This window comes from Trichosurus vulpecula, chromosome 7, assembly GCF_011100635.1.
Source record: "Trichosurus vulpecula isolate mTriVul1 chromosome 7, mTriVul1.pri, whole genome shotgun sequence".
Taxonomy (NCBI): Eukaryota; Metazoa; Chordata; class Mammalia; order Diprotodontia; family Phalangeridae; genus Trichosurus; species Trichosurus vulpecula.
Window position 1 is genome coordinate 255,111,864 of NC_050579.1, and position 17,839 is coordinate 255,129,702.

The window sequence follows — 17,839 nt, forward strand, 5'->3', positions numbered from 1 at the left end:
AAGGGGTAAGGATGTGAGGGGCTACTTTTGGGACAGATCTGGCTCAAGTTGGCTTGGTTTACAGGGAAAGATTCCAGGGTGGGGACTTGAGGTGTGGCTCAGCTCAGCCTAAGGGACATTATCTGAAGGGTGGGAATATTAGGACATTACAGGAATTCTGACATTTCTAGGATGATTAAGAGGTTGTGGCAGCCTATGCTACATTTGGTGTTAACAATTTTCTTTCATTTAGAATTACTTGGAAGAGGCTTAAATTTCCTTAGGGGACCTAGAGCTGGTGATCATCTCCAAATTGTTGCAAAATCAACAACAGTTTTATCCTCAGGGTAAAGTTCGCTTTATATTCACATTGGCTGAATGGCTACAGGCAGTTTACTCACTAATTGCTCTGGGGTAAAAGAGGAAGCCCCATAAATAAGTAGACCACGGAGGCACTACCTGAAGCATCACCAGAAGCACAGAAGTCACCCTGGCTCACCTTCCTCAGTTTCCTTCTCCACTTCAAGGAGATCATTCCACCCATTCTAAAACTGCCAACTGAAGCCAGGGCTGGCCAGGCCAATCTAATACCTCAGATTTAATACTTGAACAAAACAAAAACACCTGACCTGTGGACAAACTATCTTATGACCTTGTAGGAGAAACTATTCTATCTCTTAAATCCATTACTTTCCTATTGATGTGGATACAAAGGTGCCCTAAGGGTTGAGCTACCCTTTCCCTAGTTTATCCTCTAACCTGAAGATGCCCTATAGTCTCTTGATACAAAGGTGCCCTAAGGTTTGAGTTGCTCTTTCCCTGGTGCTCCCCTTATCTTGAAATACTACATAACTTCCCCTTATCCTGGACCATTGAATTCTTTGTCTCCCCCCATCTTGGTGATAGACACATACTTAGTCTAGGAATAAACTGTAATACAAGGAAAATTAGGAACCCCTGAGAAACCCTTAGCTACTGACAAGCACCCCCAGAAAGAATGGACTCAGATATCTTTGGCATTTAGCAAACCCCTTTGGACTCCATGACTCCACCAAGGAATCTCAGTAGATAGGACCATCCCACTGAAGGATAACCTGGCAGACCCTGTCTAGCAGATATCCCTGGGGCTCCATGACTCCACCAAGGAATATAAATGAGATTATCCCACTAGTACCATAGACTGAATCTTTTGATCAGCCAGGACCTTTGTTCCTGTTTCCCCCCCCCCACTCTGTACCCCCATATCCTGTATAAGCCAAGCCATGACCCCAACACATTTGCCATTGATTTGTGGTGCCGTACCCTAATGGCCACCGGCTAGTAAATTCTCCACTTAAAACTTATACTCTGTGGTGTGTCTCGCTCACTTCTGGTACAACATTTTGGAGGCCCCAGCGAGATGAGGCGGTATTTCGTGTTACCGCCCTGGAGACACACACAGAATTCCGGACCTCAACAGGGAGTCTCTGCCCCCGATCCACCTTCTCTCACTTCAGAGGGCTGGCTCCTGGGGATTTCTTTTCCTAGGACTCTGATGTGGAGTGATGGTCTCGGAGAATGGGCTCTTTGCTGACCTGTCCCTTTTTGGCCTACGGAGAATTCTGGTTTTCAACCCTCTAGAGGTAAGCTTTTCTGGTTTGGGGCTAGCCATCTGGTCTCTGTTACCACGATGCCCCTGACGAGGGGAAGGTGGGCAGAATGGAAGGGCTGGGACGCCAGGTCTCTTCCTGCTGGGTTGTGGGAAGACTGAGGGTCCTATCCCTAAAGGAGGAAATCTGGTTCACTTTTCTTTCCTCTGAGGGGACCTGTTTAGCCTTCAATTCGATCCACACCGTGAATTTTGTTGCGTTTGAGTTCGTCTCTGTTTGCGTGTCTGTGTCAATTGTAAAATGTCTGTGTTTTGTTAAAAAATCTGAAACATAGGCAGCCAGAGATATCAGGCTGCCACTAGGGAAACAGACTCCCTTCCTTGTGGCTCCCGTTTGGCCAGCGTGGAACTACGGGGAATGGGTTAAAATCTGGCAAATTCTGGGTTTTAAATTGTTAAAGGTTTGGAAATTGGTTAGTTGAATTTGGGAAGAAAGAACTCCTGAAATTGTAAAGTCATTCCAGGAGCTCACTCTTGCTAAAAAACACCTCCTCCCAATGAACGCCTTCTGGCTAAAACCTCCGTTAAAGTCTTCAGCAGGACTCTCGCATTTGTCTCAGTCCCTGATTCCCTTAGATTCAAGTACAAAAGAGGTTTTTGGGAGTGAGCAAGGGGTGAAGTTTACCTGAATTACAATCATTGAGATCTTTTTGATGAGGGTTTGGGGTGAGAGGTGTTCGACACCCCAAAGTACCGACACACCGGGTCCTGCCGAAAGAATTCGACTCAAGCTTTCTCAGCCAAGGGAAAAGATAAAGTTTATTAAGAGTTAGCCAAATAGGCCTGCCCCAAGACATCCCACCCCTTGCGACACCTGTAAGGAAAGTGGGCCAGACCAATCTGAGCTAGATTGGATCTGACCGCCTTCATGGAGGCAAGATGGAGATTATATACACAAAGGTTGTGGGAGGGATTGAGGGGTGGTCTGGGGTGACCAGAGGAGGGGTCTAGGGAGGGACTTAAGGAGGAGTCTAAGGAGGAGCCTGAAGGGACTGGGATGAGGTCAGACTCCAGGGTGGGGGAAATAGCTGAAGGCTACATGGAAATGACAGACCATAAAGGGCTGGGGTATAGATATTTTGATCAGGATTAAGGATGGGAAACAGGATTAAGGGTGGGAAACAGCTGGACAATAGAGGACTGGGCAAGGTAGGGGGGGGGGGCTTAATGGTTATAGCCTCAGGCCAAGGCCAGGTCCAGTGGGAAGATTCAAGGAGAGTTCAAGGGTTCAAGGGGTTCCCAGAGACTGTGCCCTTATCATTTTCACTAGGGCTGCAGTAAAAGTTAGAGCAGTTAAATCAAACTCCTCTCCCCCTAGATCAGATTAGTAGAGAATGCAGGAGAACTGTAGGGAAAAACTTCAGTCGCCCTCCCCACCGGGCAAAAGGGACAGAAATTCACAGACTGACAGTCAGTCCTGTGCCCCTGAGTACCTTTGTAGCCTGTCCTTGTGGTAAAGTTTAAAAGTAAAATTTGTGAAAGAGAGAGATAGAAAACCTGTATAAGGAATGTAGGGGGGTTGTAGAATAGCAGCTTGAGATTACCTGTCTAGTCAGGAGTCCATGTGCTCCCCTTGGCTGCCATGTGTTCCTGGCCTCACCCTTCCCCCACCCTCCACATTGAAAGGTTATCAGAGCTGAAGCTAAAAGGAAACTTGTAAAGAAATAGGACTGGTTAGTTAGTGCTTGGAAGGGTAGGCGCCTTGCCCTCAAGGGGCTGCCAGGCCCCACCTAGGGAGGGACCCTTTAGAAAACTAAAAGGGATTTTTTCCTGCTCTTATATCGTCCTTGGGAGTCCGAAAAAATCCTTTTAGGCATTTTTGTATAAGATGAAGCTTGGAAAAAGTGAGTGCAAAATTAAGTTTCTTTTTCTTTCATAAGTTCATTCATGGCCAGGCAAAAGTTCCCATACCTGTGCCAGAGGTAGTGGTGCTGAAGAATATACAGCTAAATAAAGTGTATTTGGGATGTTAATGTATTAATATATGTGATACATGTATTTATATATTAATACATTAATATATAATACCTGTAAGAAATGGGAGGAGGAGTTTTGTTTCCACAAAACTAAAGGTGTGCTTCCCTGCCCTCCCCCACCCCAGCTTTAGCAGAGACCAGGCCTCAAGGTCGGTCAGGTGAGAGGTCAGAGGCTTGAACGCATGTGCATACTTTTTGAGAAGGCAGTCTGGGGAATTAGAGAGGCCAAACCCACTTGAACCTGTTCAGGCTTATCTAGGGTCTGGTCTTGGTCAAGAATCCAGGCCTACTGATTTGCATCATTTGCATATGTTAAGAGGGAAAGTAGGGGAAGTAAAAGAATATAGTTTAATCCTAAACTAAGACAAGGAAAATCTAATTAACTTCACTTTTGCTTCTGTATCTTATTATCCTATTTATATAAACTGTATAACCTAGGAAAACTATGTAAAAAACAAAGATTGTAAACTAACCATGACTCTAGCAGGAGTGGAGGGAATGGTTACCCCTGCTCCTGCAGCTGTATCAGTGTGAGTGTTCCTGTGAGCACTCACCCGCTCTCTCAGGGAGCATAATAAAACGCCTTCCTCTGCCCACTCTGGTCCTGAGTTCTTTGGGTGTGAATAGGCAAATCACATGAATTTTCCTAGGGTCAAGTGAAGGGAAGCAACAGACAGCGGAAGCTTGCCAGGCTTACTCCTGGATCTTGTCTTGGGGTGTCCTGTGATCCCCACTGCGGTGTTAAGAGGGCTACTACTCTGGATTCCCTTGGGGAACCCCGTGGTCTGCACGGCCTTCTTAAGGGGACATCACTTGGGACTTCTGGCCCTGTCTCGGGAGCCTTGTGATCTTATCGCCGTCCTAAGGGGCCATCACTTGGGTCTTCCTTAGGGTCTGACCCCTAGGAGGCCCTGTGATCCACACAGATTAAAGGGGGCTACCACTTGGTCTTCCTCTGGGAGTCCTGTCGTCTGTACAGCCTTCCCTAGGGATTATCACAGGGTTCTTCCTCAGGACTTTGGCCCTGCCTAGGAATTCCAGTGATCCCCAAAACCACCTTTCTCACATACCAGAAGTAATAAGACCAACAGTTCCTACATTGTATCTGGAAATGCAATAGATGTCATCTGAAAATTATTGTTTCTGTACTTCTAAACTTGCATTGTGTTCCCAAAAATTCTCTTAGATTGTGAAATTTGAGAAGACCATTGTGTGGTAAGAAATGATATTATAGCAATTTTAATCTGAGTTTGAGATATGTGAATTGGATTTTTAAAGGGATGTGATAAAATTTGGAACTGTTATATGTGGTTATAACAAGTAAATAATTAATAATACGGATATTTAACCATGAGAACAGACTTTCTGTGTGAAAAAGTTTTCTATTATGAGAATATATCTGGTGATTTAAAGTTATAGTTTCAAATAGTGATATGAAAGATTCTCTGTGCAAGGAGATTTAGAAATGTGTTCACCTAAATTGATAAAAGGGTTGTTTCAAGTTTTAAAATGCGTGTTTAGGGCACTGGTACATTTCTAAATTGTGTAATTTGACAAACAGATGTATCAGCAATATTGAAAAATGTGGTAATCTTTTACAATGCAGAGAGTATTGGGCCTTAGAAATTAAAATGTTACCACTAGTGGTTATGAATCAGATTTGATTTGCCTATCCAACTTAGTTATGATCACTAGATTGGTAATTAATTGGAATCTGTTTCAAGTTTTAAGTACATGATAAGTGCTTGTGGTGTTATTATATACAAATTGGTTAACATCGCATTACCTGTGCTGTTAGAGAATAATTTCTCTTATAATCTGGATGTTGTTAGATTAAGAATTGTACTTAATTAAGAAATTGAGGTTATTAACTGAAACAAGAACTTTTGAAACCATCTAGTCATGAATTCTTATCAATCTTGTGTGGTTTTCTGTGTAGAGGAATTCTTATGGAAAAAGCTTTTTTAAGTCCTGGTCAACCTTATTATTGTGATAAGGCTAATTAATTGAGTATGTAATTTATAGAAATTAAGTGTCCTCCCATTATAACACTTTTTTATTAAGGAACTTTGTAATGTCTAGGAATTCTGTGCAATATTTGAGAATGAGGACATTTGGCACCAACTTAGTTAATGAATTCCAGCATTTAAAGGTTAATTTGCTTTAAGGAAAAAGAAGATGTCTATCATTTTAAAACCTTCTAAATAATTGTCTTCAGGAAAGTTTAGCGAGCATGCCTTTTAACATCAGGATAAAATCCTTATTAGAATTATTAGAATTAATGCTTATCTATAGAAGCGCCCATTCAATGTCTTATTCAAGTTTTTTTTTTGAGTAAGGAGGTTCAAAACTATAGGAGACTCCTAGGAGTCTCGCCCTGAGGTTCCAAGAGCCTGAGAGGGACAGCACTGGACGCGGACCGCTTTCTCACGGGATCCGGAACCAGAACCTGAGCAAAGACCTGCTTTTTTTCCCTTCTGTGTCCTTGTGTTCCCAAGACTGTTTTCCTGAATTTTATTACTTTGTTCCCTCTGCTTACTTACAATTAGTTTACAACTCCTGCCCATCCCTTCAAATACAGAAAAGGGAAAACCTGACTCCACCTAGATAGGGATTTTTATTATTGGATTAATTGGTCCTTATGCGAAACTTTCAGTTTGCCTTTGACCAAAAAGGGGGAAATGTGGAATGTTTTATACCTTTTTTTTAAAAATTTCTGGAGTGCAGTACCCGGGGAGGCTCCTTGGACTCTCCTTGAGTCTTCCAACTAGGTCTGGCCTTCCCCTGGGGCCAACGACCTAGCGTTCCTTTTATTGTCACCCCTGCTTAGTGTTTTGGTTGGCCTCCTAATTTTTATTGCTATGCCCCATCAGGTTGTTCCTTTTTCAAGGATTTGAAACCCCCCATGAAGAAAAAAAGTGGGGAATGTAATACAAGGAAAATTAGGAACCCCTGAGAAACCCTTAGCTACTGACAAGCACCCCCAGAAAGAATGGACTCAGATATCTTTGGCATTTAGCAAACCCCCTGGGACTCCATGACTCCACCAAGGAATCTCAGTAGATAGGACCATCCCACTGAAGGATAACTTGGCAGACCCTGTCTAGCAGATATCCCTGGGGCTCCATGACTCCACCAAGGAATGTAAATGAGATTATCCCACTAGTACCATAACCTGACTGAATCTTTTGATCAGCCAGGACCTTTGTTCCTGTTTCCCCCCCCACACTCTTCTACCCCCATATCCTGTATAAGCCAAGCCATGACCCCAACACATTTGCCATTGATTTGTGGTGCCGTACCCCAATGGCTGCCGGCTAATAAATTCTCCACTTAAAACTTACACTCTGTGGTGTGTCTTGCTCACTTCTGGTACAACAAAACAATACTTGTTGGAAAGCCATACTTTACATTTATCCATTCTGAATAAATGGGTACATCCCCTGAACGCAGTACAGGAGAGTACAAGGACTCAGACAAATGCCAGTCCTTTTATGGACTCCCAATTTGAATCTCCCGCCTGGCTCTTCATTGGCCAGATGAACCCCCTGAACTGCCCAAGTCATGCCTCCCTCAGAAAGCTCATTAAGCATGAGCACAAGCCTCTAACCTTTTACCCTATCAAAAGTTTGGTTTCAGCTACATCACAGCTCTGATTAGAGCCTGACTTACATTCTGCCAAAGCTGGGGTGGGGGAGTGTTTTTAATCCTGTGGCAACAAAACTCCTTCCATCTGTTTCCCACACTGGGTCATAAAAACTCCCTTTGCCTCCCTTATCCTGTCCTTATAAAAACAAGCCTTTGTCCCTCTGTAAATTGTAGTCCTTCCTCCAGGGCTGGTTCGCTGCTTTTGCATCCATAAATCTCCCAATGGCTGCAGAGAAGGTCTAAGTGAATTATTTCACATTTGAGCCAGCTCTCCCCAACTCTGACCTTGTCATTATCATAAGGTGGGAAACATTCTTCATCATATGTCTTCTGGAGAATTGACTGGTCATTGTTTTGTTCCAAGTTCTTAAGTTTTGAAAGATTATTTGTATTTAGAATGTTCTTATATAAAGTGTTCTTCTAGTTCTGTTACTTTGTTCTGTATACATTCATATAAGCATTCCCAGTTTTTTTTTTTCCTGAAACTATCCCCTTTGTCATTTCTGCCAAACTTAACAGCTAGGTCATCTAGTGGATAGAGTGCCGGGCCTGAAGTTAGGTCACATGCTGCCCCCAGTCACTTAATATCTGTTTGACTCTGGGCAAGTCACTTAACCCTGTTTGCTTAAGTTTCCTCATGTGTAAAATAAGCTGGAGAAGAAAATGGCAAACCATTCTAGTATCTTTGCCAAGAAATGCCCAAATGGGGTCATAAAGAGTTGGGCATAACTGAAACAAATGAACAACAACAATAACACAATAGTATTCTATCACATTAATATTCCATAATTTGTTCAGCCAGTCCCCAGTTGATGGGCACCAGTGCTTTGCCACCTCAAAAAAGAACAGCTATAAATATTTTTGTATGAATCAGGTCTTATTTTTTTCTTTGATCTATCTAGGATATAGGCCTAGTAGTGGTATTGCTATGTCAAAAGACATGCACAATTAGTAAATTTGGGGCTGTAGTTTCAAATTGCTTTCTAGAATGGCTGAACCAATTCGTAGCTCTACCAAAGGTAATGTCCTTGTTTTCCTCCAACCTTTCCAACACTTGTCATTTTCCTTTTCTGTTGACTTTACTAATCTGAGGGCTGTCAGGTAGAACATCAGAATTATTCTAATTTTAATTTCTCTAATTATTAGTGATTTGGAGCATTTTTTAATCTGGCTATTAATATCTTGAATTTTTGAAAACTACCTGTTCTAGTTGAAGGGAACATTGATAGATAGGTAGATAGATAGATATAGACAGAGGGCACAGGGTGAGTTGAATATGAAGGGATGATATCTAAAAAAATAAAGTTAAGGATTGAGAGAGGAATATATTGGGGGAAGGAGAAAGGGAGAGATAGAATGGAATAAATTATCTCACATTGTTGAAAGTGGATTTTTAAGAGTTGGCATAATTAATTTTATTTTATTCTATATTCACTATTTTGCTCTGTATGACCCTAGCATGAATTGTAGTAAGACCTTACTTCACTGTCTTCTCTCCCTTCCTCCCCCCAATTGGTATAAAAGATCTAATTGGTGCAAAGGGCTTTAAAAGCCCAAGCACTCTTGGCTCCTCTTATTTATCTTACCTAGAATGAATTGCTGTGCTAACAAGAACACATTCCTTCCCTCTCTCCCTGAAACTAATGATATTCAGCTTCTTTAACAAGCACTTTTTTCTCTTTGTTTAAGCAGCTGCTCTCTAATGAGTAGCTATTTTTCCTTTTTGCTTCATATAACAAATTGCACAAATATTACTAGCCAAATTGTAGCAGACAGACATTTATATCAATAGTTTGATGGAACATATCTCATTCTGAACAAATAAAAACTTCAGTGCTCCTGTCTCTGAATGTGACTGGTGGAACCCGTGGAATAGCAGAGGGAAACAGGTCTCCAGCCCAGGACAGCCTGGATGGTTGCTGGGAAGGGTCTATCGCACCATGCTGAGAGCAGAGGGCAGCCCAGCATGGGCCCTGCCAGGACAGACCAGACCCAGAATCAGCCAGCTGGAACAGGCCTTAGGGCCATGAAACAGTGAGCTGTGGCAGTTACCAGACTTCTCAACCCACAATCCTCAAAGAACAGGTTAGGGGGAAACTGTGGGATCAAGTTCAGAGGGGTCTGGCTGCCAGCTCTGGGGGTAGAAGAGGGGGTACAGCAGTGGTGGTAGCAACAACAAGCTCCTAAGGCTGCTTCCAGAACTCCAGTGTCAGCTGCTTCCCCAGTTCCTGGCTCACACGGTGGGAGGAATCTAAAAGCAAGTCAGAGTGGGAGTACAAAGAGCACTTTGTGGGCACAAAGGCAGATTCTCTTGCTGTGCCCTGTTTGGATCTGTATTGCAGTCTTGGTTGGCAGTTCTTGGGGGAGGAAGAGAGCTGCTGGGACAGAGCCTGGGGTGATGGTGGAGTAGACATAGCTCTGAAAATAGCAGTGCTTGGACCCTAAAGCTTGGGATCAAGTACTCTCTACTCTACAAGCAGTCATATCCTGACAAAAAGCTCAAGGGTCAAGTAGTTGGCTGGGAACGTGAACAGGCAGCAAAAATGAACTCAGACTCAAACTCAGACTCAAACTCAAACTCTAGATTCCTATTTTGGTGACAAAGAAGATCAAAACATATAGCCAGAAGAAGTCAACAAAGTCAAAGAGTCTACATCAAAAGCCTCCAAGAAAGATATGAATTGGGCTCAGGCCATGGAAGAGCACAAAAAGGATTTGGAAAAGCAAGTAAGAGAAGTAGAAGAAAAATTGGGAAGAGAAATGAGAGTGATGCGAGAAAATCATGAAAAACAAGTCAATGAATTGCTAAAGGAGACCCAAAAAAATACTGAAGAAAATAACACCTTAAAGAACAGACTAACCCAAATGTCAAAAGAGCTCCAAAAAGCCAATGAGGAGAAGGATGCCTTGAAAGGCAGAATTAGCCAAATGGAAAAGGAGGTCGAAAAGACCGCTGAAGAAAACACCACCTTAAAAATTGGACTGGAGCAAGTGGAAGCTAGTGACTTTATGAGAAATCAAGATATTATAAAACAGCACCAAAGGAATGAAAAAATGGAAGACAATGTGAAATATCTCATTGGAAAAACCACTGACCTGGAAAATAGACCCAGGAGAGATAATTTAAAAATTACTGGATTACCTGAAAGTCATGATCAAAAAAAGGGCCTAGATATCAACTTTCAAGAAATTATCTAGGAAAACTGCCCTGATATTCTAAAACCAAAGAGTAAAACAGAAATGGAATGAATCCACCAATCACCTCTTGAAAAAGATCCCCAAAAGAAAACTCCTAGGAATATTGTTGCCAAATTCCAGAGTTTCCAAGTCAAGGAGAAAATATTGCAAGCAGCTAGAAAGAAACAATTTGAGTATTGTAGAAACACAATCAGGATAATACAAGATCTAGCAGCTTCTACATTAAGGGATTGAAGGGCTTGGAATATGATATTCAGTAGGTCAAAGGAGCTAGGAATAAAATCAAGGATCACCTACCCAGCAAAACTGAGTATCATGCTCCAAGGCAAAATATGGATTTTCAATAAAATAGAGGACTTTCAAGCTTTCTCAATGAAAAGACCAGAGCTGAATAGAAAATCTGACTTTCAAATACAAGAATTAAGAGAAGCATGAAAAGGTAAACAAGAAAGAGAAATCATAAGGGACTTACTAAAGTTGAACTGTTTTGTTTACATTCCTACATGGAAAGATGATGTGTATAATTCATGAGACCTTTCTCAGTATTAGGGGAGTTGAAGGAAATATAGACAGAGGGCACAGGATAAGTTGAATATGAAGGGATGATATCTAAAAAAATGAAATAAATTTAAGGGGTGAGAGAGGAATATATTGGGAGGAGAAAGGGAGAGATAGAATGGGGTAAATTATTTCACATAAAAGTGGCAAGAGAAAGCAGTTCGGTTGGAAGGAAAGAGGGGGCAGGTGAAGTGAATCATACTCTCATCGGATCCAAATTGAGGGAATAACATACACTTTCAAATGGGTATCTTACTCCACATGAAAGTAAGGGGAAGGGGATAAAAAAAGGGATGATAGAAGGGAGGGAAGATGAGGTAGGAGGTAGTCAAAAGCAAACACTTTTGAAAAGGGACAGGGTCAAGGGAGAAAATTGAACAAAGGGGGACAGGATAGGAAGGAACAAAATATAGTTAACCTTTCACAACATGAGCATTGTGGAAGTGTTTTGCATAATGATACATATGTGATCTATGTTGAATTGCTTGCCTTCCTAGGGAGGGTGGGTGGGAAGGGATGAGGGGAGACAATTTGGAAATCAAAGTTTTAAAAGCAGATGCTTAAAAAATTAAAAATAATTTTTTTTTTGCATGCAGCTGGGAAACAAGATATATAGGGAATGGGGCATAGAAATCTATCCTGCCCTACAAGAAAGTAAGGGGAAATGGGATAGGGGCAGGAATGGGGTGAAAGAGCGGAGGGCTGACTGGGGAATGAGGTAATCAGAATATATGCCATCTTGGAATGGGGGGAGGGTAGAAATGGGGAGAAAATTTATAACTCAAAATCTTGTGGAAATCAATGTTGAAAACTAAAATATTAAATAAAATATATATGGAAAAATCAAGGACTTCAAAGACATCAGGGGAAAAAGATGTAAAGGAAGCTGATTTAGCTGTATCAGACCTTAAACTATATTATGAGGTGAGAGAATTGTTGAAGTATAAAGTAGAAAATTTCAATAATTTTAAATTAAAATTTTCTTGTATAAATAAAACCTATGCAAGAAAATTAGGGGAAAACTTTCATAGACAATTTCTCAGATAGGATGTGATTGGGTTGAATGTTGCTGTGGTATAGGACATGATGAGCTGGTTGATTTAGAAAAACATGGGAAGACTTGGACCTAGGAAGGAGGATGCTCTCCACCTTCAGAGAAACATGACAAATGGAAATAAACATAGTATGGTCACATATGTGTGTGTGTGTGTGTGTGTGTGTATATATATGTGTGTGTATGAGTTCATATATGTATTATATATGTATGTTTATAGATATCTATCTATATGTATCTATGTCTTTAAGGGTGTGGTGTGGGGAGGAAGGAGAAAAATAAAGTAAAAAGTGCACAGCAGAAAAATAAAGAAAACCTACAAGGAAGCAAAGAAAAGCTGGGCTGCTTTGAAAACAGGTACTGTGCTAAATGCTGGGGATACAGATATGAAAAAGACAGGGCTTGTCCTCAAGGAATTTACAATGTAATGGGATAAGACAATACACAAAAAGAAGCTGAAAAGGGAGGGAGCAAAAGAAGGTAAGTTGGCCTCACAGCATGATGGAATCCAAAGGAGTTTCAGTCCCATGGAAAATGAAGAGATAGTTGACTGGGAGCCATATTTAAATGAAGGCTTTGGGAGGAGCTCTTTGCTCAAATACCATAATATATGCAAAATACACTGTGGACCTTAAAGTACTATACAAATGCCAGCTGTTTTTAGTATTTTTATTATAGGCTACTGAGGGGGAGAAGTTCCTCCATAAGATTTTGTCCTCTATGATGCTCAGTGGCCAATGATCTTTGATGCAAAATCCCAGACAGAGGGACTCACAAGGACCAATTAGTAAAGCATAAGTCCTATTGTGTCCTTTATCAAGGGGCCAGAAATCATGTCCTGCACTATGGAAGGTGCCTCTTTTGTGATAAATGTCTAAGTCCTATAAATCTCATCAGTCAGGGTACTCAACTGATTATGAATTCCATGGATCAGCCTCCCCTCTTCCCCAAGACTGATTAAAACAATCCTACAGTTCTATGGTGGTACCATAAGCTATTTTCTAAGTCAAGTGTAACACCAGATGATGCTCTTAGTGGGTAAGGCATATGAATTCAAGATAAAACAACAAATTAACAGAGGTGCAGTTTTGTATTGATTCTGCCCCTGGAAGGGGGAAGGGAATATCGATATATATATATATGTATATATATATGTGTGTGTATATATATATATATATATATATTTAGAGAGAGAGAGAGAGAGAGAGAGAGAGAGAGACAAAGAGATTTTCTAACGATTTTCTAACTTCTCCAACAACGGGTTGGGGATTCGGACCCCAGTGCTAAACTAGGAGAAGTCACTCTCCGAGCTGTCCTCTGTATACGCATGTCTTAAACAAATGGACACAAGGAGATACACATCTGGGTCAGCCTCAAAAGTTTATGAGAAGTAAAACTAGTTATACAATTTATAGCAGAATAAAGGAACACATTTAGAAATAGGCACCAGCTGCACTTAGCTGTAGGGATAGGGGGTAGGAAGAGTCTGATTTGTGATTAGCCATCATCAAGTCTAAGGAGATCTACACTGCTATACTGTGCTATTCGGCTGGCAGACCTCATTTTGTCTTCCTTCCCCAAGATCTTGGGATGAGAAAATGCATCTTGGGCTTCTCTTCAAACTGCCATGCCGGCTCCAGGCCACTCACTTCTCTCCCTTTGCTTTTTCTTGGCCGGCAAGATGAAGCGAAGCTACCAACTGCAGGGTGCTGAAGGGAATTAGTTGTTCATAGCTATAATATTTTTCTATAATTTTATTTGCTTGAAGCTCTGCCTCTGTCTAACTGCATCTTGGCTAAAAGCCCGGAGGATTCCCCCTCCCACTGGGCTCCGCCCACGCGACTCTGCGGTCTTTTGTCTCCTTGTGCGCTCCGTAGCGGAACTGAGGTCGGCGTCCGAATTCGGAAGTGAATGTTTTGGGAAGATTTAGCACCTGGCCCAGCGAGCGCAACTCAGAGAGAAAGAGCGAGGCGCTAAACCGGCTGATCTGTGTCTCAGCTTTACGGTGTGCTGACCCGCGGAGAGGGGCGAGAGACAGCGAGATGAGAGACGGATTTGGGGGTGGGGGTGGGCGGGGGGGGGTGGAGCAAACGCTGCTCTCGGTATTGAAAGGACTGGGCTGGGGCTGGGCTGGTCCTTGGGTAGTGTCTGGAGAGTCAGCTCTACCAATGCCCCTTGCCTTCCTTGTCTCCTCCCTCCCTCGTGTCCAGGCAGGGATGCTGCCTGTAGCATCTTTGGGGTCGGGGTGGTGGCGGTGGGGAAGGTGGGGCAGGATCGTGTGCAAAGCTGTGCCTGGCATTGAGTCACAAGCGCCCGGTCACTTTTTTTTTTTTAATTCCAGTGTGCTGACAGCTTTTCCAGTTTTTCCTATCCGCCGCCCTGCCACCTTAGCCCTAATGCCTTTAAATGAGTTGAATGGAGATGGTTCTGAGCAAGAAGAAGGGGTAAACATGGAATCGGATGTGATTGCCATTACCAATGTATTGGAGACTTTCACCGAGAGCCAGGAGACGAAAGGGCTAATCGATAACCTGAAATATGTGTACGGCGATTTGGTAACTCGTGAAGTTACAATTGAAAAGTTTATAGGTAAGTGTGCTTTAGTAACTCAGTTGAATTTCCATTTTGTCATAGCTTTTGTGATCCCTTTACGGAGAGGCAAGCAATGATAACAAAACCGATAACCGCTATTCGAAGGTAGTTTTTGCGGTACTTATGTGGTAGTTCTTGGGATCTTTGTATGGGGTTAACTTGGTATAGTGGTACAGTTCGGGGATTTGGAGAGCACTACCTATATAACCTTAAAAAAATCACTAAACCTCTCTGGGCTGCATTTCCCCCTCTGTAAAATGAAGACTTGATCTCTAAGTACCTTTTCACTTTTAAACTTGTAATTCTTTGAGTTTATGACGGGGATACCTGTGATAATCCCAGTTGCTACTGTAGAGGGGGAGAAGAAACCCAGGAATGCAGGGATCCCAAACCAAAGTTCCCAGGGAGAGGCTGCCTGGAATGAATTCACGAAAGCAAGCATTCTTTAAGTCAAGGAGGCAAAGATTTATTAAGCTGAAAAGCGGGCAAGATTCTTAGGGAACCTGCAACCGTAAAGAGGTGCAAGGGGAATCTTTATAGAAGCTAATAGGGGATTGAGTGGGGGACATGTCAGTTAGGTGTTTGGGGGTGGGGTTAGGGAGTGGTTAAGGCCTGTTCAGGGAGTGGTTCTTAAAGGAACATGCACATTTAGTATCTACTGCAGGTATATTACCCAGAGTTCTCTAGGAAATAGCCCACAAGGGGGTGTGGTTTTTAAGGTGAAATGTCACTAAGTTCATTGTTGGTAGGGGCTAAAGGGGAATAGTTTGTCATCTGGTGTCTTGTTAGACAAAATACTATGTCTGGGATACATGTTAGAAAGGTCAGTGAATAGTAAATGTGGTTATGACTCAGTGTACTAAGAAAGAAGCAGTGATGAGCTGGGGCATGCTGCCCTTTAGCTAGAGAGAGACAGCCTGGGACAGAATATGTTTTGAGAACTAGTTGTGTTTATGAGAACTGGCTGTGTTTTGGAATTGGGGTTCAGGCACAGGCACCTAAGCAGCGGCTGTTAGAATTTAGGGTCCAAGCACCTCATCACTACCATTTGATATGAAGTTGTCTAAAGAAGTCAGGGGCACAAGGAAAGTCAAATCCCATTTTGATTTTGAGACGTATATGTTCAGTGACATGTACTAGAGAGAGGAAGAGAAGAAATGCTAACTTGCTTTCTGTAGAGCTAAGATTTAAATGGCATAATAGTGGATGGTGGAGATGGTAAGCACTGTACCTAATTATGGGGTATGCAAATCACACACAAAAATTGGTCTCATTACTTTATAGCCATATTCCTTGTGTAAGTGTCTTATATTGTTATAATTAGCATCATAAATGTTTAAGCTATAAGGACCTTTAGAGATCAATCCCTTCTTTTTATTAGGTGAGGAAACCAAGGGCTAAGAACTAAAAGGACTTGCCCAATATGTCATAGTAAGTGACAGAGTGGGGATTTGAACGTACACTTAAAAATCTTCTTTCCTCTGAAGCTGAGATGCACTTTGCAGCTAACTGGCTAAGGGAAAGGGAAGAGGGGCATGCCCAGTGAAAAGACTAGTATTTTGTGTATTTTTCTATTCAGTTTGACTCAGTAAAATATTTATTAAGTGTTTATTTACATTATTTATATTACATTTACATACTCACATTTATTAAATTGCAGGCATCTTGCCAGGTGCTGGGAAAAGATAAAAATGAAATAGTTCTTTTTAAAAAAAAATTTTTTATTTTTAGTTTGCAACATTCGGTTCCACAAGCTTTTGAGTTCTGAATTTTCTCCACTTCCTCCTCTCTTCCCTCTCCAAAACCCCTTGCAATCTTAGAGAGGAGCTACATATATATTCATATTAAACATATTTAGTCATTATTAGTCATATTGTAAAGAAGAATTATAACCAAAGGAATGAACCATGAGAAAGAAGAAACAAAACAAAAAAGAGAGAGAGCAAATAGTATGCTTCAATCTGCATAATAACTCCATAATTCTTTCTGTGGATGTGGATAGCATTTTCCATCATGAGTCTTTTGAAGTTGTCTTAGAACCTTGCATTGCTGAGAAGAGCTAAGACTATCAAAGTTAGTCACCGCACAATGTGGCTGTAACTGTGCAGTGTTCTCCTGTTTCTGCTTTCCTCACTCAGCATCAGTTCATTTAAGTCTTTCCAGGTTTTTCTGAAGTCCATCTGCTTATCATTTCTTATATCACTATAGTATTACATTACATTGATATACCACAACTTGTTCAACTATTCCCCAATTGATGGGGATCCTTGCAATTTCCAGTGTTTTGCCACCACAAGAGCTGCTATAAATATTTATACATGTGGATCCTTTTCCTGTTTTTATAATCTCTCTGGGATATGGCCCTAGAAGTGGTATTGCTGGGTCAAAGGGTATGCACATTTTTATAGCCCTTTGGGCATATTGCTCTCCCAAATTGCTTTCCAGAATGGTTGGATCAGTTCACAACTCCAGCAGTGCATTAGTGTTCCAATTTTCCCACATCTTCTTCAGCATTTATAATTTTCGTGTTTTGTCATTAGCCAATCTGACAGCTGTGATGTGGTACCTAAGTGTTGTTTTGATTTGCATTTCTCTAATGAACAGTGATTTAGAGCAAAAACTGAAATAGTTCTTTGCCACCACAAAAAGAGCTGCTGTAAATATTTTTGCAGAAATGGGTCCCTTTCCCACTTGTCTGATCTCTTTGGTATTGCTGAATCAAAGAGTATGCACATTTTTATAGCCCTTTGGGCATAGTTCCAAATTGCTCTCCAGAATGGCTGGATCATTTTACAACTCCACCAACAATGTAACAATGTTCCAATTTTCCCACATCCTCTCCAACATTCCTGTTTTGTCATGTTAGCCAATCTGACAGGTGAGATGTGGTACCTAAGAGTTGTTTTGATTTGATTTAGAGCATTTTTCCATATGCCTATAGATATCTTTAATTTCTGCCTCTGAAAACTGCCTGTTCATATCCTTTGACCATTTCTCAATTGGGGAATGACTTGTATTCCTATAAATTTGGTTCAGTTCCCTGTATATTTTAGATATGAGGCCTTTATCAGAGCCACTGGTTGTAAAGATTTTGTCCCAATTTTCTGTTTCACTCCTAATTTTTGTTGCATTAGTTTTGTTTATACAAAAACTTTTCAATTTAACATAGTCATAATTATCCATTTT

General features: G+C 41.5%; 1 protein-coding gene across 1 annotated transcript in view; it reads left to right on the forward strand.

Moving 5' to 3' along the window:
* The first annotated feature begins 13,939 nt into the window (after positions 1–13,939).
* Positions 13,940–17,839, forward strand: part of TBCD (tubulin folding cofactor D) — a 497,899-nt gene continuing 493,999 nt past the window's right edge. The window contains exons 1-2 of the mRNA XM_036767571.1: positions 13,940–14,066; positions 14,403–14,650. Coding sequence (XP_036623466.1) covers positions 14,458–14,650 — 193 coding nt within the window. The 5' untranslated portion in view covers positions 13,940–14,066; positions 14,403–14,457. The remainder of the gene's footprint in view (positions 14,067–14,402; positions 14,651–17,839) is intronic.